Here is a 19548-nt window from a genome sequence, read left to right as displayed (position 1 = left end):
ACATATTAGTCTTTAAAATAAATACAAACATATTTTCTGAATTGAAAATAATAAAATAAAGATTTTAGATACATTAGGCAATATCTTTAACATAAACAATGGATAAATAATATATAATAATAAGATAAGCGTGATTAATTTTAATCCAATTAATTTTACACCTTTGAAATTGATATGCGGAGAGGGTAATATCGTAAAAGGAGCAATACGCGTGGTCGCGTAGACATCACGAAACCGTGTGGTACTGAAAGTCGGTTTCTCTGGCTATAAATACAACCCTTTCCCCTTCTTTTGTTTCATTTGGCTTGCGCGATTCAGAATTAGGGTTTCATCTTTGTGGAGCCCTTTGGCCCTAGCCGCCTGTTAGAGAGAGATTACTCCTTTCCTGATTTTCTCTTCTCCTCTTTTCTTGAAAACGAACCTCGATTCGCTTCTGTAGCTGAACGATTTGGTCAAAACACAAACACTCACAACCATCCATATAAAGCTTTTATTTTAACCGAAGATGTCTCGGTGTTTCCCTTTCCCCCCTCCAGGTTATGGTGCACGTAGCGAGGCCTTGATCGAATCGATTAAGGTTTGTGTTGAGCCGTTTCGTTTTTGCGTTTGTGCGCTCAACTCTGCATGTTGTTCCAAATTGATTTTCTGGATAGAACTGCGGGATGAGATTGTCCCCCTCTTTGGATCTTTGGATGTTTTGATCGAACCCTAGAACGTGTTTTTGTTTTTTGGGCGGGGATAGGTTGATTTTTATAAGTGAATGTGGAGAAATGGTTCCAGGGTTTTCTTTTGGATAACTATAAACAATGACATTTTTTAACATAATATATTTGGTGGGATTTACCAAAGGATTTCTAAAAGCATGCAGTTCTCTCAACTGACTAGTAAATTATTTTAATCTTTGGGTTGGGGTTAATGAAATTTTTATTTAGTATAAACTAATAATTTTTCGCAATTCTAAATGTGGGATTCAAATCTTGGACGGGTTTTTTATATACATATTACTGCATGTTAGGTTTATTTAGTTAGGATGAAGATGTGAGATCCTGTTATGTATAGATTAGTGGGTGATTAGGTAATTCTAAACGATCTCATTCATGGATAGACGTTGGATCTTGTGTGATGGAGCTAGTCTGAGCCTCTTTTAGTAATGCGTGTCTTGTGGACTGCTACTGTCTTAAGATTTGTAAAGGATATAAAATATAAAATAGTTCTTGTAATGGCTGAAACTATTGTTCTTGACTTCCAAAAGATCTGTACAAAATATGAGATAGTTTAGTTATTGCAATTGCATGGTGAAACAAGATTGAAATGCTTGCATAGCATGTTTGTTTCTTTGGACTTCTTCCCTATCCTCTATTTGAAAATGTTATTCTGGTGCCTAAAGCTCCGAGAGGAGATAGAGAAGAAGAGGAGAGAAAAGATAGAGAAGAAGAGAATCAAGAAGGAGAAGAAGAGGGCGAAGGAGGAGAAGAAAGAGATAAGGAAAGAGAAGAAAGAAAGGAAACATAAAGAAGGAACAACTGCAGCTATTAATGGCAGTGACGATGACAAGAAGTTCAAGCTCATTAACGATATTAAGGAAACCAAAGCAGATGGGAAGTTGCAAAAGGGTGAAGTCTGTGACAATGAACTACTTGAGAGGAGTGGAATTACAGAGGAACTTGAACAACCTGTTACTTCTCGGGAGCCTTGCTGCTTGTCTGACAGTACTCAAAGCAGTAAGAGGAAAAGGGGCTCCCCACAAGCAACCCATGAAAATGGTGAGGAAGCTTTGAAGTGATCACTTCATTGTTTATTGGTTTGATTGGGTAATTTGTGTTTAAGTCTAATTTTTGCTTTTGTATGAAACAGGACCTGCCATTAAAATCCGACTCCCTCTAAGAAAGCACAGTGATCCTGAAGAATTGAATTCCAAATCAAAATTTAATGTGAGGTCTTCTTCAGGAAATGTGGGGGATAGTGAACATCCCTTAAATAAAACTGGTCTTGCTACTGAGCATCAGTCAAAATGTGTCACTAACACAGGTCCCAAAGGGTCTATTGGAAAATCTGATTCCAGCAGTGACAAAGTGTTGCAGAGTTCTTTTAGTGGAAATGCAGTGGTCACTAAGAGTACTGTTGGAAGTGACAGTCAGTCACAATATCTCAGGACTTCAGAGCCCAAACGGGTTGTTGGAAACTTGGATTCTAGACACCCCAAATCTGTACACAGTTCAGTTCGTCCTGATGTTGTGGTGGTTAAAGATACGATTGGAAATGATAGTCAGTCACTGTCTCTCAGGACGACAGAGTTCAAACGGGGTTCTCTTGGAAACTCTGTTTCTAGACATGGCAATGCAATGCAGAATTCTGTTCATGGAGATTGTGTAGTGGTAAAAAACACAGTTGGAAGTGAGCGTCAGTCACAGTCTCTCAGGACTGCAGTGCCCAATGGTATTCTTGGAAAATCACAATGTCTTCAGTTGAAAGAACCCAAACAGGTTCTTAGTAACTCTGGCAAAGTGATACACAATTCTATTCATGGAGATTCTACTGGTGCTAAAAGTTCCACCCTTCAAAATGATCCTCAGACATTACCCAAACGGGTTAATGGAAACTCTGCTGCTAGACATGGCAAAGCGGTGCAGAATTTGGTTCATGGAGAGGTTTTGGTGACTAAAAATACTCCAGGAAGCTATCATCAGTCGAAATGTCTTGCCAAGCCCAAACGGGTCCCTGAAAAACCTGATTCTGAACATGAAGCGTTGCAGAACATTGTTCATGGGGATGCTGTGGTCGCAGACATTGCTGTTGATGATGCCATGGTCACAGATAAAGCAGTTGATGCCATGGACATAGATAAAGTAGTTGGTGATGCTATGGAAATGGTTAAAGCAGTTGATGATGGTAGTAAGAGAGTGGAATCTTTGTACAAGTCTCTGTTACTTATTCCTCCACTAATGTATGATGGATTTGAGTCATTAGATGAAGGTTGGTTATTTAGTTCGGAAGCAGAGGCAAAACCGCCTGCCTCAAAGAAACAGAAGTGTGATTCTGATGTCTTCAAGCTTTCAAGTTCTATGTGGCCTCGTGCAGAATACTTCCCTGAGGTTGATGTGTATGCGCTGCCATATGCAGTTCCATTTTGATTTTTTTTCACATTAGGTAGTTTCAAAGTAGAAAGCTGTGTTGAATTTGACAGAACAGGAGAACTATTGTTTTTTGAAAGAGGAAAATCACTTACATGGAATGCGGGGAAAGATTGCCTAATATATTCTAAACGTGAATGATGCAATTTTGTCTTCCATACTGGACGTAGAGTATTTGCAGAATGTACATAAATATAAATATATATAGATAGAGATATTTATGATTTTTTGTCTATTTCATTTTTTTTAGTGAAATTTAAAACTTGAATATAATGATATTTTGTTCATCAATTATAATACTTATGAAGTTTTTTAGGCATTTGATTGCTTGTTTAAGAAAAAAAGGTCTCTGATTTTGCCAATAGAATTTCAGTACTTTCTCTAGTGATTCTTTTGGCAATTATAATTAATTTATTAACTAACATTTTTTTATCACTTTCTGATATGTTTTAGGTCAAAGGAATAAGTTTTGAACTATGACTTGAATGATGAAATGTGTATAATTGTGCATGGACCTGAATAATTGTCTCTCTTTATAGAAAAAGTGTACATCCCCAATTTTTTTGTGCAATTATTTTATGAAGCATATAGCATATACTAATTATCAAGTCATTTATACCTTATACTGTTATCATCAGTTGATATTCAGACTATAAATAATTATTTTGTTATCATATTTCCTAATATCTTAGTGATCACTGCTTGTGCATTACCAAATGTTAGCATTTAAAGTACATAATTTTCTAAATCTTCTTACATCTTACCAATCCTATGTATTTTACATTTCCAAGATATTAAATGTATTCATTTTTCATTGAATACTTTCTAGAGGATTAATAGGAAGGTATAACATTCCGTCTTTTAAGAAAAAAATTGTCATGTGCTGTTTAATTAAAATAATAGTGGTAGACTATTACTTTTTAAAATTGAATTTTTCAATCCTCCTATCTTCATAATTAAGGAGTTTAATAAAAAAAGGTAAAATTGGTGTCACCGGACATTTATATTAACTAACTTCAGACAAATCTAAAACAATTATTTAACATTTCTAACAATATTACTCCATCTTAATGAATAGATCTAGTATTTTTATTTGAACAAATATTACTGACACTTTTCAAGTCCACACTAATGTTTTTTATGTTTTTTTGAAATATCATCACATTTTTTGTACTTTTGTAACTCAAGCAGTAAGTAAAATATTACTTTAAGAAACATATATCAATTACACGTTATAAACACACGTGAAAAAAATAATTTTTATTGTTTATTTTGAGTTCTTTACTTTTTTTTATATATCAGTAAGAAAACTTTAATATCTTCTACCTTGGTCATTGATTAGTAACTTTCATTTATTACAGGTTATATTTTTTATAATATTTTCATTTCTATCATTTTTTTAATCGTAAAAATTATAAAAATATCCTCCAAAAATTATAATTAGAAGATATAAATGAATTGTTTTGCTAAGAATGGAAAGACTCAAACAAAAGGGTGAGGAGCATAGAAAGAGTCAAAACGAGTAATACAATATAAATATAAAAGGATAATTCATATATATTTGGTATAAAAGATTTATTAACATGTAATAACGTATTATCATATAATTTTGTTATTTTTTTGGGCGAACTCATACCAAATGAATACGAAATTGTAGACAAAAAAACTTTTTCTTATTCATGCACTTGGATTAAGTATAGAACAATGAACAATGAACAATATGGTCTACAAGGCACATATAAAAAGTAAGGAATAACACGACTAACACAGCAAGTGCAGAAGTAAAGAAAAGGAAGAGGCTTAATGAGTTTATAGTAATGATCAATCCTTACTATTCGAAATTATGATCCTCTTCACCCTCACCCTCTTCATAGTCATCATCTTCATCAACTGTTGCATCCTGATATTGTTGGTACTCTGCCACCAAATCGTTCATGTTGCTCTCTGCCTCAGTAAACTCCATTTCGTCCATTCCTTCCCCTGTGTACCAGTGCAAGAAGGCCTTGCGTCGGTACATTGCAGTGAATTGCTCACTCACCCTTCTGAACATTTCCTGAATTGAAGTGGAGTTACCAATGAAAGTGCTTGACATCTTCAAGTTCTTGGGAGGGATGTCACACACACTTGACTTCACGTTGTTGGGTATCCACTCGACAAAGTATGACGAGTTCTTGTTCTGCACGTTGATCAGTTGCTCATCAACCTCTTTGGTGCTCATTTTTCCCCTGAACATTGCTGATGCTGTCAAATAGCGTCCATGGCGGGGATCGGCAGCACACATCATGTTCTTGGCGTCCCACATTTGTTGGGTGAGTTCAGGGACAGTGAGAGAGACGTACTGTTGAGACCCACGTGAGGTGAGAGGAGCAAACCCCACCATAAAGAAGTGGAGACGTGGAAATGGGATCAAGTTCACAGCTAGTTTCCTGAGATCAGAGTTCAGTTGGCCAGGAAACCTCAAGCAACAGGTCACTCCACTCATGGTTGCAGATATCAGGTGGTTCAGATCACCAACTACAATTGCAAACAGTTAAATTAATCAAGTTATCATTACTTAGAGAGTGAATGACTAAAATTTTGAATATGTAACTAAAGGTTGATTAAGATAATCATTGTTGTATATTACCTTTTACATAAAATATGATGGTGTATTATAATTTGTATATCAAAATTTTGAAAATGTACTGGTACCAAAGATCTACAAATTTCTCTGTGGAGGAGAATTCTAAAGAATGCAGATAACTTTTTCCTTTTCACAATTCCAGGACAGTTCCACGTTGATGAATGTGTGAATGTGCAAATAATGAATGCAGGAATTCAAATTTATGCAGGACTGGAGTACTTACAACTAGGGGTGGTGAGTTTTAAGGTCCTGAAGCAAATGTCATAGAGTGCTTCATTGTCAAGAACCATGCACTCATCTCCATTTTCCACCAGTTGGTGGACGGATAAAGTAGCATTGTAGGGCTCCACCACCGTGTCAGAGACCTTCGGAGAAGGAAAAACAGAGAAAGTGAGCATCATTCTGTCCGGATACTCCTCCCTGATCTTCGATATCAACAGTGTTCCCATGCCAGATCCCGTCCCACCTCCAAGCGAATGACACACTTGAAAACCTGAGAAAACAAAAAGAAATTCAACACACATTAAACCGACAACACAGTATCACATTCATCCATGTTAACAAAAAATAGCTGGTCCAATCTTAAGACAATACTCAAACTAATAAAACACTCATCACACCAGGGACAGGAAATACATATATCTGTGTTGTGGCTAATATGATCAAACCTAATGCTATCTTATAAAGTGATCTACATTCTATGTTACATTTGCAACTATGTTACATGTGTGTGATCTCTAACAAACAAGTAATCCATAAAACTAATTAATAGAATTTAAAAAAAAAAGCCAATAAACTTTACGAGATCTTATCATAGTTCCATGATTTTTTATAATTTTGAACTGCATTCTTTACATTGGTGTAACAGATCTACATTGATATACAAAAGAAAGTGTAAGAGGAATGTGGATACCTTGCAAGCAGTCACAGTTTTCGGCCTCTTTGCGAACGACATCAAGAACAGAGTCGATCAACTCAGCACCTTCGGTGTAGTGTCCCTTGGCCCAATTGTTGCCGGCACCGGACTGTCCAAAGACGAAGTTATCAGGGCGGAAGATCTTGCCGAAAGGGCTGGATCTGATGCTATCCATGGTCCCTGGCTCCAAATCCATCAACACAGCCCTCGGAACATACCTTCCGCCGGAAGCCTCATTGTAATACACGTTTATCCTCTCCAATTGGATATCCGACGCCACATCGCCGGTGAAGTTTCCGGTGGGGTCGATCCCGTGCTCATCGCATATCACTTCCCAGAATTTCGAACCGATTTGGTTCCCGCATTGCCCACCTTGCACGTGCAATATTTCTCTCATTCTTCTTACTCAACCGTCTCTCTCCCTTTCAATTCCACAAACACATATGTATATATATATGAGATCTCAGAAACTGAGAGTGCCAGGGTAATCGTGGAATGGAAAAAGTTATTATTTTTATGTTCTTGGAGTGTGGTTTGAAGCGCCAATTCTACCACCCATAATTATTCCTACCTTAACTTCTTCTCCTTCTATTTCGCTCTATTTTTGTCTTTTCCCAATCCATTTTTTTTCTTTTCTTTTTTAATTTTTACACTTCAACAATATTTTGTTTTAAAATTATTTAACTTTTGTAAGAAAATATGGAACCTATTCCATTTTTATACAGATTTTAAATACTACCATTTCCAAACTTTAAAATAGCGACTAATGTTGTGGACTATTTAGAGTAGGACAGTTGCTCCCTCCATCACCCAAAACGACTCCCTTCACCTCCTCAATTTTTATTTATTTCAAAATTACTCTTTCTTACATTTATTATTTACTTTTTTAACTTTTAATGTTAAAATCCTAATCTCTTCCCCCACTTTTTATTTTCACTTTCAGCAGCATTAATACCCTCGATTTCTTTCTCTTTCTCTCTGCAACCCCACCCCCCACTTTCCTTCCCCCGTTTTCCTTTTCTTTCTCTCTTTATCTGCAACCCTCCTCTCTCCCTTTCTTTTTCTCCCTTTCGTTATTTCTCTGCAGCCCCACCCCACTCTCCCTTTCTCTCATTCTCGTTTGGTCTCTAAGAGGTTAGTGTTTCTTTGCTCTGTTGTAATTGATTGTATGAAATGTGTTGTATGTGTTCTGCATTGTATGATATGTGCTCTGTGATTTTTACGGATGTCAATATCCGTTAACGGACGTCGACATCCAATGGAGGAGAAGGGTCAACGGATCTCCTTGCTTCGGTTTTCGTTTTCTTGTTTTTTTAGGTTATTAATTTAGTTATATTTAGTTGGTTAATTTTTGTACATTTATTAGTTGCAAGTGATGGAGTCGGGGTCCACGGCTATAGAAAAGAAAGTGTGGTTGTGCATATATGTATGAGTGTGCGTCGAGAGAATGGACGAAGGGTTCATAAAATGCATGGGTTAGATTTTAGTAGGTTTAGAAATTTGAATGGTTGAAGAGAAGAAGGATGAGGGAGAGTTTATTGGGTCATGCAGTATAGCATATACAAAGGGAAGAGTGAGAAAAGAAGGAAGTTGGATAATTGGATGATGTTATGTTGTGGTTGGTGAGGGAGTTATTGTTACGTGAACATTAATTGGGAGAAGAAAGAAGATGAGAGAGTGCATGGAAAGTCTACTTGAGGTGCAAGAGTGTGTATGTTTAAGAAGGTTGCCTTTTTATTTTGTTAGGATGTATGATGTCTCTCGAGAGGCCTTATTAGTATATAAATTGTAGTGGTAGGCAAAAGTGATCTCATAGGTGGGAAAAAGAGAATTGGTACATGCAGATGTGTTTTTATACTGTGTTAATGGTGGAAAGAAAACATGGAAGCTGAACGGATATGGAAAATCTAAACATCCGTCCACGGATGCAGGGATGCGTTTCGTGTGGAAGTGGAAGGGTGTGGGGGTGCATTCATGTAGGAGACCATTAATATTTTATTAAAAAGTGAATGGTTGTAGGTGAAAATTAATCTCAGTAATAATTATTGAAGGGCAAAAGAGAAATGGAGAGGTGGAGGGAGCAAGGGGTAGTGGTGGAGGGAGCAACACCCTTAGAGTAGCCCACTCTTACAAGTGATAATTCTTTGGGCTTGTCGTTGACAAATCGAAGATAGGAGTTTTCTTTCTGCACTCCTAACTGTTTTTCATTTACCTCCAAACTTTTCTAAATGTTTTAAACTGGCCTTTTGACTAGGTAATTTTTTTCTTCTTCTATAATTATTTCATCTATCCATTTTTACTGCCACACATGTTTCTTCTAACCTAGCAATGTATGTGGAAAGCTCGGTAGTTCATTGAATTTTGAAATTTGGTTAAGGGGTAGACTAAATTTTTGAAATCTAGTTGCTGGAATATGTGGAAAGCTCGGTGGAGCATGTGGAGAGTTCGATAGAGTATAAGGAGAGTTCGGTGAAGCATGTGGTTAGCTTAGTGAAACATGTAGTTAGCTCGGTGGAGAATAAGGTCAAACCGGTTAAATCAGTAAGGCATCTACGTAGCTGGATTAAGTCAATGGAGCAACTTGAATACCCATATTGTTCGGTGGAGTAAGTGAAAGTCTCATAAAGGTCAAAGGAGAGTCCAAGTAACTCGATAGAGCGTGTATATAGTTTGAAAAGGTTGGTAAAGAAAGTAAGAAGCTCATATAACTCAATGTTTTGTTATTTATTCTCTTTAAATTATTTATTCTCTTTAAACTATTTATTTTGAAATCCGGTGAAGGTTTATTCGAAATTTCAAAATATGGTATTTAGTGGTGTATTTATAAGGTTAAGATGAAATTTCTAAATCTAAAAGAAATGAATATTTAATTTCAAAATCGGATGAATTCTTAATCCAAATTATGAAATTCAATGTATTCTTAAATTGGATTTTGAAATTTGATAAATTTCTAAACCAAATATTGAAATCTTTAGTAAGTTTCTTATTTATATTTTAAAATCCGATGAGTTTCTGTATCAAATTCCAAAATTTGATAAGTTTTTTAATTATATTTCAAAATCTTATACATGCAAAATATAATAAAATTAGATATGAATTTTAAAGAAAATAAATATAAAATTTCAAACTAAAATTAACCACGAAAACACTTGTATTTGGAAGATGAACGAGATGAATGAAGTAAAATGAAATATCCACAGACTAAATGAACTACAGAGCTAATGAAAAAGAAAGCTAAAATCCCAAAAATAAAAGAAAATACGTTCAAATGACTTAAGATACCGAACAGTAATTACTCTTTACCTAATTTTTTTTATTATATATATATTTATTAAGGTCAAATTTCTCTTCACAATTAAACTTGGAGGAAAAGAAAAAATCCCTCAGAGATAATAATTTGTGGTGCATCTACAACAATTTGAATTTTCTTTAAATAAAAATCATTACACATTTAGTTCACGGAATAAAACATATTTTAAAATATCCAACACGTATAAAAAGCATATTTTCAAAAATAAAAATTAACTAACTACACTTATATTTTATATCTATTACACAAAATATAATTAAAATTATTTTTCAAAGACAATGCATATATTTAAATAATCATTTCCAACTTTTATTAAATGTTTAATTATGCAAATACACCACATATTAAAATATAATAATAATTTGTAAATAATATTTATAAATAAATTTAACAAATAACGTAAAAGAAGGTCTAGTGAGAAAAACATGTTTTCTGCCCATTGCTAACGGATTAACTGCCAGCCATACAGTGTTTTTCACGACAAACGTTTTAAAAATAGGTCCCATTTAACCTTTTCTCTTTCCTTGTCGTTTCTCTCTTTCCAAACGTGAAAAATGACATTTGAAAAGTGTATTCTTTCTTTAAAATTTCAACTAGAATTTCAGATATTTACTTGATAACAATAAATGAAACTCGTACAATTTTGGAACTTCCAAACAAAAATTACTTCATAATTTAAGATTGTGTTAACAAATGTTATGAATACTTACAAATCGAGAAGGGGTGACATTAATATAGGAGCTTAAGAATCAAGGGTTTTGATAAAGATTACAAAAATGTGATTTTGGTATCTAAAATAACAAAAAGGGATAATTTTATGAGATGAAAAAGCAATTAAAATCAAAAGGTTAGAAGAAAAATGTTTGGTAAAGTGGGGATGGAATTTCAATGATGAAAACCTAAAACGTGAAATTTTCTATGAAGTTCTAAGATGGGAAATTTTGACAAAGGTTTACCTTTGTTAGTTATATTTAGGACATATGAGTTTGGCTATTTTTGTTCCGGTTAACGTAAAGAAAAATGATACTTTTAAATATATAAATTTTTACATTTGACATTATTTTTTTTTTACTTTATATTTTTTTTTTTAAATATAAAAATTTACTTTTTTTATGATTATTTTATCTTTATATTATATGTGAAATGTATCATTTTAATATAAAATCATAAAAGATACCTACTATAAATTATGAGTAAATCATAACAGAATGAATAAAGATATAATTAAAACATGTCGACTTGTACTTTAATTGTTTTAAAAGCTAAATTTAGAGTGATTTCTAATTGACTAATACATTATGACACCAAATAAGGAGTTGAGAGGAGTAAGTATGATTCAGAAACATAAGCAGAGCCTAAATCAAACAAAACGGGACAAGGTAGATACTAAACTTTTGTTCGTTTTCACGTTGTCTATGTCTTTCATACGTAGTACATGACAATAACACTCTATCAAGTTTGAAGCAGTCTTTGATTCACTGTCATGGTTCGTGCCACGAAATTTCCTTTCCTCACAATTCCAATTACGCGTCTCTTATTTTATTTCTAAGTTTACTTCTATTCTTATTATTTTATATGTTCCAAAATTTTCAACCACCCGAATGTCCTTCATCAATCTACCTATCACATTCTAGTCAAAGCCATAGTTGCAAATTATCTCTTTCAACATCTACTTCATCTCCCTCTTCAAGTCTTCTACAAGAGTTTCCGTTTTGGAGTTCGATACTCTCTGTAAATAGTCCTGAATATAGGTATGCTTATGTTATGCTCCCATTCAAACATGTCGTTGATTCTTATAATAAAACTATGCATGTCAACGTTATTGTCTTCATTGTAATAACCATGATCATTAGCCAAGAGAATGTTCTTTATTATATTTTACTTTTGGTTTTTTTTTCTGTGTTTTGTTTACCATGTTAAAGAAGTTAAAGTTGCAGGCGTTGAAATTTTGTTCTTTTCCTTCTGCTTAAGACAGTAATGGGGTCGGTTTGTTCAGCTGGTAAGGCTGAGAAAAACAAAAACAAAGAGGTTAGAGGGAAAGGCTTGGGAAACCTTAAGAAGTTAAAGAGTGTTGCAAAGGGGAAAGGAGATTGTTTTTCAAATTCAAAGATCAGTGATCGTGGTAGAAAGAAAAATGGAAGTGAATTCAGAATATCAAATCCTACTGGAAAACAAGGGAAACAGGTACTTTTCTTTTACTGATTTTTGTTGTTTCTGAAGCTGGATTCATTTGGTTGAAGGTAACAAAATAGTGAAATGCATGTTAATCTCTCATTAAATGTAGAACAAAAGTGATTTTTTTAAGGTCTTCGGGTATGAATAAAAGTCAACGAATTATTATACTTAGTAAACTGCTATGGAATGACTATGTAAACGACCTCTGCATTATTTATTTTAAAATTTGTGAAGGGTTTTCTTGTTCAAACATGATTATGGGTAACAACAAAAAACTGGTTGTTATTCATAAAGAATCAAAACTATGAATGAGTTGGAAGCTCGCAAAAATGAAGATCCATTACATTATTGTTTTTGAGTGAAGATATGCTGCCTAAAATATGAAAGTGGTGAAGCTGTTTTGATCCTGCAGAGTAATCTTTGAGGTTAAAGATCTTAACAAGAAGTGGTTCTGATTCTACTACATATTGATGGTTTTTAACTGATGGAAAGCATTTTGGTGGAATAGTCTAACTCTGAAACAGTTCATGGATTTGTTGTATGATTCTTACTGCATTCAAACAGTGAACTGTTTGATTCCTTAGCTGTAAATTATCAAACTATGAGCGGAATAAAATCAAACAATTGCTGCTTATGGAGACTTTGGATTGGAAATTTGATGTTTACACTGTGATCAATGGTGTCTCTCTTTTTTCACAGGGATCCCAGAGAGGTTCCATTTGGGGAAGAGCTGGTGAGAGGGCAGTGGAAGTTCTGGACACACTTGGAAGTAGTGTGCCAAAGTTAAGCAACAGTAATGGGTTTGGCACTGCAGTGGCTCCAAGAGGGAATAGAATATCTATATTGGCATTTGAAGTGGCTAACACAATAAATAAAGGAGCAATCTTGTTTCAATCACTGTCTGAAGAAAACATTCAGTTCCTTAAAAAAGAGATTTTGCAGTCAGAAGGGTTGCAACAGTTAGTTTCAACTGATACAAAGGAGTTAATAGGCCTAGTTGAAGCTGACAAAAGGTCTTTTTCTTGTTTAGAGCATGGTGTTTTCTGTTTCATCACATGTGCATGTATGTTTCTTTTTCTAATGTTCTTTATCTCTGATTTTTGGAATTTGTAGGGAAGAATTCAATGCGTTCTCCCGGGAAGTGGCTAGATTTGGAAATATGTGTAAGGATCCTCAGTGGCATAACCTAGAACGATATTTCTCAAGGTGAGTTTACTTGCTTTTAAAAAAGATTATGCTAACTCATTGTGTTGATTTCTCAAATAATCACAAACATTTCAGATTACATATGTACCTATTGGACAACATGCAGCCAAGGGTAGAGGCAGAAAACACAATGCAGGAGTTGACAACTCTATCTCACAGTACTGCTGTAAGCAAATCGTAATTTTCTCTGATGAATGACTGAAATGTTACATGTTTAATCCATGAATATGATTGCTGTTGTAGATATTGCAGTATTTCCTACTTCTGATGTGCTTAAACTTCAGTTCTATTCTTGAATTTTTTTTTATTCCTTCTTTAAATAACTCGATATTTTCTCTATGTAGGAATTATACCACGAGCTAACTTCGTTAGAACGTTTTGAACAAGATTATCAGAACAAGATTAAGGAAATGGAATCCTTAAATCTTCCTCTCAACGGTTAGAAGCTTCCCGATATACTTTTCCCTAATATGTCTGACTTTATTTTCGATTGATGATTTTAGTTTTGTTCATGTGCTAAGACAACAATCACTTTAATTTTTACTAAGAACATTCTTAATTGTTGGTCTTCTTGAGAGTTTTCATTTTAGATTATCAATCTAACAAATGATCTGCAAATCAATCTTCTGCAGTATTTCTCTTATTTTTGACAGGTCGTTTTCTATATAATTGTAGGGGACAGTCTCACAGCTTTTCAGATTGAAATAAAGCATCAGAGAAAGTTTGTGAGGAGCTTGAAAAGGAAATCTCTTTGGTCCAGAAGATTGGAAGAGGTATACGAGATTGTGATTATTCTAACTATGAATAGTTAGTTCCTCATTTGAAATTTACATAGTTGAATTCATTCATAATTTCCATTTTCCTGCATTCCTTCCATTCAATATAAAAGTTTTGTACATCTGCATTTACCTACTGCAGATTGTTGAAAAGCTTGTTGACATAGTTACCCATATGGATCAAGCAATTTTCGAGTTCCTTGGAAACCATGGTATGAGATATATCTAATAACAATTCAAAATCTTTCATCTGTGTAGTACTTGGATTTCTGGGGCAAACATATCATTAGCATTAGACTCCTAAAATGTCACGAAATCGTGAATTTGTCGCAGGTACAACTTCTGTAAACTCTAGTAAGGGTTCTGAAAGACTTGGTGAAGCTGGTCTCTCTCTGCACTATGCTAACATTATCAATCAGATAAACATGATTGTAAGTTTGTACCAAGCCAGTGTAACTTAGCAAGGTGTTGTAGATGTAATCTAAATAAAATGTCTGTTTCAAACTTATATCAGGCATCTCGTCCAACTGTTCTTCCTCCAAATATGAGAGACACATTGTATCATGGATTGCCTAATAATATTAAGAATGCACTTCCTTCTCGGCTTCAAAATGCTGATGCCATGAAACAGGTATGTGTAATCTGATTATTGCAGTTCTGTTCTTGTTAGATTATGCTAAATGGGAATTTTCTTTAGCTCTCCATCACTGAGGTCAAAGCTGAAATGGACAAGACGCTGCAGTGGCTTACTCCATTTGCCACAAACACGACCAAGTAAGATAACACAGTTTCCTACTTTTATATTTGAAAACACCAGTTGTATGTTGGACTGGTTTTGTTCCTTTGAAACTCCAATTTGTAAAGTTCAGATTGAAAGTAATCCGAATCATGAATTTGTTGAGATATGTCATGCATTCAGACGTTTATGAACATTAGGAGTTTCACATTAAGTAAAGTTATTAATAGGTTATTGTGCTGGTTTGATTTGTTTTCTTGAACTTATATGCTAATATAACATGTTCATGGCAGTATAAAATCAAAACAGGATAGAAGACAAAATTAAAATTTGACTATGAAGAGAGAGTAAAATCATTTTACTCTTCAAAAGAAATTCAGCCAAATGTCATTGAAATTGCTGAAGTATGTTGTTTTTCTCTTTTTTTAATCTTTGCTTTTGTGTATTTTGCAGGGTACATCAAGGTTTTGGATGGGTTGGTGAATGGGCAAATTCAAGGTTATCTTTTACTTTTAATTCAATGTTTTTGTGTAGAGAATGATTCATGACAAATACACTTGACGAAAATCAGGAAAAGGAAATTGAAAATATGAGTGAACAAGAGGTAGGAAAATAAAATAAAATAAAAATTAGAAAAGAGAAGTAGTGTATGAATATCATTATTGTATTTATTCATGATGATCAAAGTTAACACAATAATTTGTGGTAATTTTTTGTGATTTGCAGTACTGACTTTTGCGAAAACACATCCAAAGAAAATAAACTGATTCGGCTGCAGACACTCTACTATGCTGAGAAGCAAAAGATAGATTTTTACATAGTTGAATTGTTGACTAGACTTCACTACTTGGTTACCTTTGTAAGATACAGACATAGTAATCCCATGAGACCAATGTCCACGACAACTTCTCCGAAGCGACTAGAATTTCAAGCAAAGATGTTAGAGTTTATAACCTTAGACATTAGCAAGTCATTGGGAACTCAACTTTCCCAAGAGGACAAAAGATTGTTAGAAGAAGTAACTATGAGAAGAAGGAATCCAGGCGTTAGCAAAAGTGAAGATCTTGCAGCGACCAAGAAAAGAAGAGCCAAAGTTTGTCATCATAGCAATAGTGTAGGGAGTTCACCTTTTACAACAAAAGCTTTGGAGAACCAAAAATCTAATCTTTTGGATATTATGGATGGGCTATAAGATGTTTTTCAATTTCTTTTGTTTTCTTGTGCAAGATGGAAATGTTTATGAAAGATTATGGCAAAAACATATTTATGACATTTGTGTTCAATTTCTTGATACAAGCTTCATCCATATTTGTTCTTTCAAAAATATTAATATTCAAGAAAATTTCTTTAAAATAACAATAAAATTCCCTTAAAATAACCATATTTTCTTTGTTCTTATTTCATATATTTAGAGAAAAAAATATTGTACAACCCCATTTTACAGGAATATAAGGCTTAAATTTTGTTCACTTACAAAACACCCACTGGTTGACTTCACTGGTTAACTTCATCAAATTCATAATACACTAACACATGCTTGAATTAGGTGCGTTTAAAATACACTAACACATGCTTGAATTAGGTGCTTTTAAAAGTGTTCAATGGATTTGCTAATAACTTTCTAATACAATAAATCCCAAATTTATTGTAACATTGAAACTAAAGACTACACTTAATCCTGTAATCCTACTTTTCATTGTCAATCTTTTCCTATTAAGCTCAGGAAAGTATAAAGCATAGTCTCTCAGCAATCACTACATACACAATAAGACAATCAGACTGATAAAGAGGATGTTACTCGAGTCACTAGAACTTGTAAAACTATAAGTTTTATAGAATGTAATATGGTTCTCTATTGCAAGATGATCCGGTGTGGGATTGCAACATAGATATGCAGACCACTCAGGTGACTTAACAGAAACTATTTACTTCATTCTACACATAGTAAAAGCTGTTTTGGCTCTCAATTCATATGGTTCATTACCATATTGTAGCTCTATAAAATCTTATCATAGCAGTAGTTGAGCAACTAACACTCACTGATCTAGCTCTATCTATACCATCAACTCAAAACAGCACTCCAATGGAAACGTAATACCAAAAAACGAATAAAGAATTCAAAGGAAAAGTCTTTTACACTGATTAAATTCTGTTTTTCTTTAGTATTTTTCATTATAGTATACACATAAGGTTGTAATAAGAGTCTATGTCTCAACACTAAACCAACATGCTCTCAACTAGGGAAACTTGCGTGCTTAAAAGGGTAACTTGAGAAAAGAAAAATAAACACCTAATCAAGTCTACTAGCTGGTGGGCTATAATAATGTAGATAATTACAATTCAAAAACCTCTTGTTTTCATAAATTAAATTGCTAATTAATGCTGCTATATCAGTCCCAGATATTTTTTGTGTGCCTTTTCTGACTTTTAGATATTTTAAGGGCGCCAGATACTTCAAATCCTTGTATGAGATACAAGATAATAGCATCGAAATATCTCATATGACTAAATTCTTATCAAGGGAACACTTATAATTTCCATGAAAATTTGGTTGACTGCAGCAAAACTGAAGCTGTTCAACAATGTGAGGAATTTCTGGTATCAGAAATTGGGAAGTTGAAGCTAACTTGCACAAACAGATTCAGCAACTTGATCAACTAACTTTGTGATTTGGTGGAAGAGTAAAGTGGTGCACATAATAGTCAAAAAAGAGGTTAAGAATTTGTTATATAATAATTAACTAAGATATGTTCAGAATCGTGTCAAAATTGCAAAAGTTGCCAAACAAGACCTGCTTTTTTATCCATTTCATATCCCTCTCTGCAAAGGCTGCGCTAGCTGACAGTAACAACTAGGGTTGTAGAATGATGTGACACTTGAAAATAAATGTTTAAGAGTAGTTATTTCTGGCCAAAGAAATTATTAACACCTAATATATATTTAAATTAATAAAAGTAATAAATTTATAAATTATGTAATATGATAAAAAATAAATAAATAAGTGTCCGCGAATTATTTTTCAATTTTTAAAACCCTTTTTCTCATACATCTTCTGTGTGGGCTCCATGTTTTTGTCATGACACCTCAATAACGCCAAAGTTTGTATAAGTCAAATTGCTCGTCTTCATCTTAAAATGAAGAGGTTGAATTATATATAATTTATTTAACTTTTTAATTTATGTGATTCACCCTTTCATTATTTTAAAACTTAAACAAACTTTTATTTATATATATATATAAATAAAAGTTTGTTTAAATTTAAAAAGTGATAAAAGAATAAATCATTTTTAAAAGTATAACTTATTTTATTATAATTAAAAACATCTTTGTCTCTATGTATTTCATAAACCATAACAATATGTTGTGGTAGAAATTAAAAGAAACAAAATAATACCTCGCTACTCTCATTTTTAAACGAATTAATTTTAAAATGTGTAAAAGTTTATTTAGTTTTGAATTTAGATTAGTTAAATTATAATGCATTACAATTATATTTCTTAAGCTCTTTTATTCACTCAATACTTGAATTTTCCAAGCTAATTCCATAATGTGTTTTTTTTAACATTTTTATTGGATTAATTTTGTTCCCTTTGTAGAATAGAAAAGATGCATAAATATGAATTTTATTTATTTATATAAAATATCTATTGCTTCAAGAAATTAATGAGTTTGGTTTTTTAAGTAAGATCTTAATTAATTAATGGCTGAACACTACTCTTACTTCAATGTTTAGATATCTGAAACTTTTAAAGTTTAATACGATATTTTTGTTATTTTTAACTATAGTTGTAAATAGGCTAACCGAGGTTTGTTTAATATATTTGTTAACTTGTTTAATATATATTTTATTGGCTGAGTTTATTTTTAATTATCTATTAAGCTAACTTGTTTTTGAAATGTTTAAACCTTGACAAGTTTTTTAATCTTAACACGCTTTATTAATTTTTCTTTAAATACTCTTATTCCTTATTTATTCAATAAACAAAACAAAACCTCGACACGTTTTCAATGTGTTTTGAATATCCGTTTCGGGTTGGGCTGTCAGCTAAGATAAATATTTTCACATACATTTTTTTTTTCAATTACTTATTAAAGACTTCAATTTCAACTCGAGATTTGACGCGAAATAAATTACATAAACTTCATAAATATTTGAACTAAAATTTATTCAGTAAACTTAAAAACATTTATTTAAAATTATTTTGTCAAACAAAACAATATTCCGCCAAATACTTTTTAATTTGTAATAAATACGAATAATAAATGTAATCTTATTGTTGTATTGAAATTAAATATTATGCCACGTTTGTCATTTATATATATATATATATATATATATATATATATATATATATATATATATATATATATATATATATATATATATATATATATATATATATATATATATATATATATATATATATATATATATATATATATATATATATATATATATATATATATATATACACACACACGTACGTGTGTGAAGTTTCAAACAGAAAAGTAATACTATATATCTATATGGTATGAAGTAATCAAAATAATGGGTTATGAAACCAAATAAACCTCTTTAATTAGTTCGAATAGGATTAGATTTAATTTAAAAAAAAAAGAATTTTTCTATATAGGTTAATCATCTATCAAATAGCACGTTCATTAAAAATGTGGA

At 32.7% G+C, this 19548-nt stretch overlaps 3 protein-coding genes across 5 annotated transcripts; 2 read left to right on the top strand and 1 right to left on the bottom strand.

Annotated features, from left to right (window-relative positions):
• Positions 1–285: 285 nt before the first annotated feature.
• Positions 286–3252, top strand: LOC108338440 (uncharacterized). The gene is made up of 3 exons (XM_017575325.2): positions 286–577; positions 1388–1763; positions 1855–3252. The coding sequence occupies exons 1-3, from the start codon at positions 506–508 to the stop codon at positions 3129–3131; spliced, it is 1725 nt and encodes a 574-aa protein (XP_017430814.1). The 5' UTR covers positions 286–505; the 3' UTR covers positions 3132–3252.
• A 1546-nt stretch (positions 3253–4798) lies between these two features.
• LOC108338722 (tubulin beta chain) lies at positions 4799–7221 on the bottom strand. The gene is made up of 3 exons (XM_017575778.2): positions 6668–7221; positions 5978–6247; positions 4799–5645 (listed from the first exon to the last, which is right to left on the bottom strand). Exons 1-3 carry the CDS (start codon positions 7065–7067, stop codon positions 4963–4965), a joined length of 1353 nt encoding a protein of 450 aa, XP_017431267.1. The 5' UTR covers positions 7068–7221; the 3' UTR covers positions 4799–4962.
• Positions 7222–11576: 4355 nt separating this feature from the next.
• LOC108336471 (protein PSK SIMULATOR 2) lies at positions 11577–16166 on the top strand. 3 transcript variants are annotated; one of them, XM_017572946.2, is made up of 13 exons: positions 11577–11731; positions 11952–12164; positions 12855–13168; positions 13269–13361; positions 13437–13527; positions 13706–13799; positions 14037–14134; positions 14280–14349; positions 14471–14568; positions 14652–14768; positions 14835–14911; positions 15327–15371; positions 15600–16166. In XM_017572946.2, the coding sequence occupies exons 2-13, from the start codon at positions 11958–11960 to the stop codon at positions 16063–16065; spliced, it is 1770 nt and encodes a 589-aa protein (XP_017428435.1). In that variant the 5' UTR covers positions 11577–11731; positions 11952–11957; the 3' UTR covers positions 16066–16166. The 3 variants fall into 3 exon arrangements, with proteins under 3 accessions (XP_017428435.1, XP_017428436.1, XP_052736131.1); XM_017572947.2 differs by having other exon boundaries at positions 11586–11731; positions 11918–12164; XM_052880171.1 differs by having other exon boundaries at positions 11597–11731; positions 11956–12164.
• Positions 16167–19548: the final 3382 nt, after the last annotated feature.

This window comes from Vigna angularis, chromosome 7 (genome assembly GCF_016808095.1).
Source record: "Vigna angularis cultivar LongXiaoDou No.4 chromosome 7, ASM1680809v1, whole genome shotgun sequence".
Lineage (NCBI taxonomy): Eukaryota > Viridiplantae > Streptophyta > Magnoliopsida > Fabales > Fabaceae > Vigna > Vigna angularis.
The sequence above is the reverse complement of the archived record's forward strand: the minus strand, read 5'-3'. Positions and strand labels throughout refer to the sequence as shown.